The sequence below is a fragment of the Belonocnema kinseyi genome, chromosome 8 (assembly GCF_010883055.1).
Source record: "Belonocnema kinseyi isolate 2016_QV_RU_SX_M_011 chromosome 8, B_treatae_v1, whole genome shotgun sequence".
Taxonomy (NCBI): Eukaryota; Metazoa; Arthropoda; class Insecta; order Hymenoptera; family Cynipidae; genus Belonocnema; species Belonocnema kinseyi.
In genome coordinates, this window is record NC_046664.1 from 93,740,034 (window position 1) to 93,745,624 (window position 5,591).

At 31.2% G+C, this 5,591-nt stretch overlaps 1 protein-coding gene across 1 annotated transcript in view; it reads left to right on the plus strand.

Annotated features, from left to right (window-relative positions):
- LOC117178246 overlaps nucleotides 1–5,591 on the plus strand; it is a 115,252-nt gene that overhangs the window by 41,860 nt on the left and 67,801 nt on the right. Inside the window, exon 6 of the mRNA XM_033369584.1 lies at nucleotides 1,517–1,537. Within this exon, the coding sequence (XP_033225475.1) occupies nucleotides 1,517–1,537 (21 nt within the window). The remainder of the gene's footprint in view (nucleotides 1–1,516; nucleotides 1,538–5,591) is intronic.

Here is a 5,591-nt window from a genome sequence, read left to right on the forward strand (position 1 = left end):
GCGCATACTTTGAATAAAATATTTGTTATCATTCTCTTGAAATAAATGTGTTTTTTTCTTGAAAAAATACCGGTTTCATATGTATACACCTGGTAATTGAAAATTCAACCTTCTTTAGGTCCAAGTGTCAGTCTACTAAAAAATCGTATTAAGAAACGCCTCTCTTTTTTCGTATTACCTCAACGATATATTCAGTTGAAAAGATTTAAAAACCCCTTAGAAAACTGATTAAATGTCGCGTCGATTAAGCCCATTTAAGAAAGTTTGACCAATTTTCCGTTTTGACCGATTTTGGAATCACAACTTCCGCTTTCTGCATGAATCAGAGAAGTAAATCAAAAATATTTAAACATTAGCGAAATGAAGTTTTTAACTCTTCTCTTTAAAATATGGCCGAGAAATTAATTAAATATTGACTACAGTGGTTACTGTAGTATTTCGCCTGTTCGTATCGAAGTTCGACTTTCGCTCGAGGAACCGATGATAATTTGAGAAACAGTAAATATACTGTCTATGACATATTTCAAGGGGCACTTATTCCAAGCCTTGCTTGTTCAAAGTCCCCCATGCTAAGATATTCCAAGTGGAGCAGTTCTGCCGCCTCCCGCCACTGTTCCGATATGGTTACGCTCGCGTAAGTGGCTGCGCAATTAAAAAGAGGCCCGAAGACCGGGAAGCCCTCGTTGGTTTGAATTGAGTATTTTAGCATGACATCATGGGAATGCATACGACTGTTGGGAGAAAATATTCAAAACGTAAAAGTATGTCATAAATATAGGAATAGTAATATTTGTCAAGTGTACAATGTATGTTCTTAATTATGTTCTATTCCTTCGTCGAACCGATAAAAGGATAAAATAGAATTGCGCAAATGCATTCTACACTTAAAAAATAATACTATTTCGCACTGTCATCTAATTTGGCTATAATTTGTCTCTTTTACTTGAAAGTTCAACTATTTAGTTGTAAATGCAACTGTTTGGTTAATCATTTATTTTGTTTTTCTTGAAAATTCATCTTTATAGGTTAAAAGTTCAACTGTTTTCTTAAAAATTAAACTACTTTGTTAAAATTTCAGCATTTTTATTTGAAAATTCAAAAGCTTTTTTTGAAAATTTGTCTTTTTCGATTAAGAATTAACATGCTTTGGACTTAAATTTTTTTTTTTTTTGATTGAAAATTCAACTTTCTTGGTTGTGGTTCAAACTAATTCTGTTTTGTTTGAGAATTCAACAATTTGGTTTAAAATTAGCCACTGAAAGTTAAAAAGTCAACTATTTGTTTAAACATGCTACTCCTTTGCTGCAAAGTCTAACTATTTGCTTGTAAATGTAACTGTTTGATCTAAAATTAATTTGTTTGTTGAAAAATCGTCTTTTTAGGGGTAAAAAGTACATTTCCCAGTGGCCAAAAAAATTAATAATGTCGTAGAGACGTCTTTGGGACATCTCTAAGACGTCTTTTATAACAAGTCTTTTGGTCATTTTAGGGATGCTCTTAAAACGTCTGATGTCAGTACGAAAGATATCCCGAGGACGTCTATGTCCTTAAGACGTCTTTAGGTCGTCTTTAGTTCATCTTTAGGACATTGGGCGTCTTAGAGACGTTGATTGGCCTGGCGTAGGACGTCCTTGGAACGTCCCAAGGACGTTCTTGGGATTTTCGTAGTTTTGTGCCCACTGTGTTTTTTCTAAAATCATTAGATTTTATATCATGAAAACTCAACTCTTTTGTGAAAGTATATCTTTTTTGTTACAAACTTGATCTTTTTTTATTGAAAATTCAATTAATTTGCTGAAAATGCAATATATACGTGGATTTGGAATCTTAAGCGTTTTATATTGGATTCAATATGGTACCCATACATGCATTTTATTTGAAAGAATTTATTCCCCAATTATATCCATATGTTTGTAAAAATTTTCCTTAGTCCTCTGCTTTGAGATGAGAGGTACCATTATAAAGTTTGCTAAGAAACTATATTTTGACTTGAAGAAGGTAAATAGGGGGAAGGTCGCATTGGGGGTTCAAGCGTTGCGTGATGATCTTTGATGAAAAATGAAGGGATCGAATAAGTGTTGAAAATTAGGTAATCTGGTTTTTGAATGGCCCCTCAGTGATAATAAATAATCTTTTAAATAACTATAAATGATTTTAATGAAATTTTGGGAGATTTGTATTTTGAGAAAGAATTTCAGTTATATGTCGTTCGTGGACCTTTAGAACGTTCCTGGAATTTGATATCTTGGCGTAACGACACTTTGACGAACTTCTTGTTCCTGTATGGTGTCAGGATGTCGTTACTGGAATCGTAACTCCACGATATTCCGTGAGTCCAGTCGTGAGAAACGATGTTTCTTGAAGCGTGACATATGTGCGACACGTGAATGTAATGCTGACTGCCTTTTCACTTCATTCACGTGTAATCACCCGTGCCTAATAAAAACTTGTAGTATCTTATTCACTACCTTATGTTACACCTAAAAAGAAACAAACTAGCAATCACTTTTCCGAAAATATTTTCATTTACGGAGGTATTCATGTACTTTGGGATAAAACTGAAAAGGTTTAAAAATGTCAAGAAACTTGTTGCTACGATGATTTCCAAAATTACAAGAATTATTAGTGATTTAATGGAGTTTCAGAAACAAATTCAAAGTTCTTTTTTTATAAAGGTAACTAAAAATGTCTTCGCGATGACTTGTCGCTATGATACTTTCCAACATTTACAACAGTTGATGATTACTTAAAAAATATTTATAAGCAAATTTAGAGCTTGGCTCTTTTTAAACATTGAGAAAGACATTCTTAGTTGATTCCGTAAACAAAATTATGCCTATTGATTTTTTTCTATAATAAATAACAAATTGACAATAATGATTAATTATATAAACACTTATCATAAACCAATTAAGAATTAAACTATTTTTCAAATAATAGGATCAATTTTTGCAATTAACAGGCTCAATTTTTTATGGAATCAACTTAGAGTTTCTTTGCGATGCCTTATCGCTATGATGTTTTTCAAATTTTCAATAATTATTAATCATTAATACAGATTTTATAAACAAAGAAAGTATCATAGCAAATAGTAATCAGACAAATATTCTTAGTTGATAACGTAAACAAAAATTTAGCGTATTCGCTGAAAAATAAAAAAACCTCTGAATTTGCTAGATGGCATCCATTTTCATTTAATCATAATACAACAGTAATTTTTTTAATTTTCTTGCCAAAATTATGGATTCAAATGAGCTAAATATGTTCAATTCCGAAAAATATCTTATGTTTATTCATTTATTTATATTGTAAGAAAATGTTTTAAAAAATTATTCTCACCTATTGAATTTTATTTTTAGATAGCTTTAGCACATATATGGAACCTTCTTAGATTAATCCGAAAATATTAAAGGAATGTCAATTCTGAAAATTAAAAAAAATCAATATTGCTGACAAATAGAAAATTAACCAACTTTTCTTATAAAAAAACTAAACACATACATTTTTTCGAAATCTGCAAATATTTCGTTAAAAAATGCTCAAAATGGCTGCAGCATAAAAAATGTTTTTTTTTTTTTAAATAAATTGCTGAATTAATAAATCATTCTCTTTTATTTCGAAAATAAAAAATTTCATGAAATATTCACAAAGCGTAGCTTTTCAAAAAAGTTCAATTTATCCAGAGGAAATTCACTTATCTTTCTTCAATTTTTTACATTTTGAATATAAATAGCAAATTTCTCTCAGTTAAAAAATTTAAAGAAACTTTTAAGATGTTCTCTCAGATATATTGCAGAAAAAAATAATTGCTCTGGATCACTCGTACCGGCAATTGGAAAAGCCTTTGTATTATTGGAAGTAAATCTCGAATATTATCGTGTACATTTAAAATAGTTGAGATAATTCGTTTCAGTATTTAATATTAATTATACGAATCTCTTGTTTCACTGAGCATTGGTATAAATAAAAGAGGTTTATTTGAACACCTCGAAATAAATTTTATCGAAATAGTCATGGAAATGAAAAATTTAAAACTTGAGCCTATATAATTATAGAATTACTTATAGAGAAAGATAAAAATTGGAACGGAGAACATAAAAGTTAGTGAAGGAAGATATTTTGAAAACAGAGAGAATTTAAATTTTTCTTTTTGCTTAGAATGCAGGAAGGAATTATTTCTTTCAAGGGTTTTAGAAATATGTCGACAGTGCCTTTATTGGCAGAGAAACGTAATGCACGTGGAGAGAAGTACTCGTTGCCGAAAAGGGGAAATGGAAAAAGAGGTTGGTGGATTTTTATCCACCCATAAAACCCCCTTTCCACTGCTCGATCAGACGCAGACCCAGTCGAGCTTTTTTATTTACTCCATACATATGTATACGCGCGACTGCTGGAGATGAGAGTCGCGTAGGAAGAATTATTTCAATGGGAGGTATCGATATTCCCTGACCTGGTAACTTAAATGCCTTTAATCTTTCATCAAATTTGCACACATATACATTATCTTCTACAATTTTTCACTTAAAAAGACATATTTTATATTCACCAAATTAAAACTCCTTAAGTGGATTACTTTTACATTGATGTGAGAAAATTGTTTAGCTCGACTAAAAAAAATTTGTTGCCTCGAAAAAATTGATTTGTTGCTCTCCGTATAACAAAACTGTTTTTACAATCCAACATTTGAGACTTTTTGAGACTCTTTTTTCGTCAAACAAAATTGTTTTGTTGGTATAACCCAATATTCATATTCAGTTAACAACATTATTTTGTCATCAAAATAAAATATTTTTTTTGGCTTTACATAGTTCGTTAATTAACCCAACTTAACCTTTGTAAGCTTAACAAAGTTATTTGCTTGCCTTAAATAAACTCTTATGGTCTCATCACAAAATAGTTTAGTCAACGCATTTGGATAATTTTTTGGTAAGAAGCATGTCCTTTGTTTTCTCAAAATCTAAATACTAGTTGTAAAAAACATGTTTTGTAGCTAAAAGTAATTTGGTTATTTATTAAATGGTAATTAAAATTAGTTTTCATTATATAGCAACTTATTTCAATTAATTTCACTGAATAAAAGAAGTTAAATTAACTAATTTTATTCATTGATCGAAATAAGTTACACCCAACTCTCGGTTTAGTAACAGTGTCTGAGATTGCCTCAAACTCACCTTGTAACTAAATCAGGGGAATCGAAACGTAAACAGTCAGGGCCACCTGAACCGTTTTCAATTAGAATGCGTAATATAGCGCAATATATTTGACTGAGTACCCGCCTACTGCGCCTTTCTATTATGCTGCTGATGTTTTTCAAACAAGATTCGCAACAGTCTCTTTCCCTGCCCTCTGAGAAAAAGCGACGGCCAGTAATTCTAGGAATTACGAAGTCGCGGGTTACTAAAACGCGGCTCGGGTGTACTTTGAAATAAGTAAATTTGAATTACGAGGGCAGTTCAATAAGTCCTTAGAATGAAGTATAAAAACAATTTCCTGTGGAAATCCACTGTTTGGATTGTTCCTTTGTCTCAGGAGTGTAATGGTGTATCCATGTTTCATCCACAGTCACAAATTGACGAAAAAATTCCTCACGA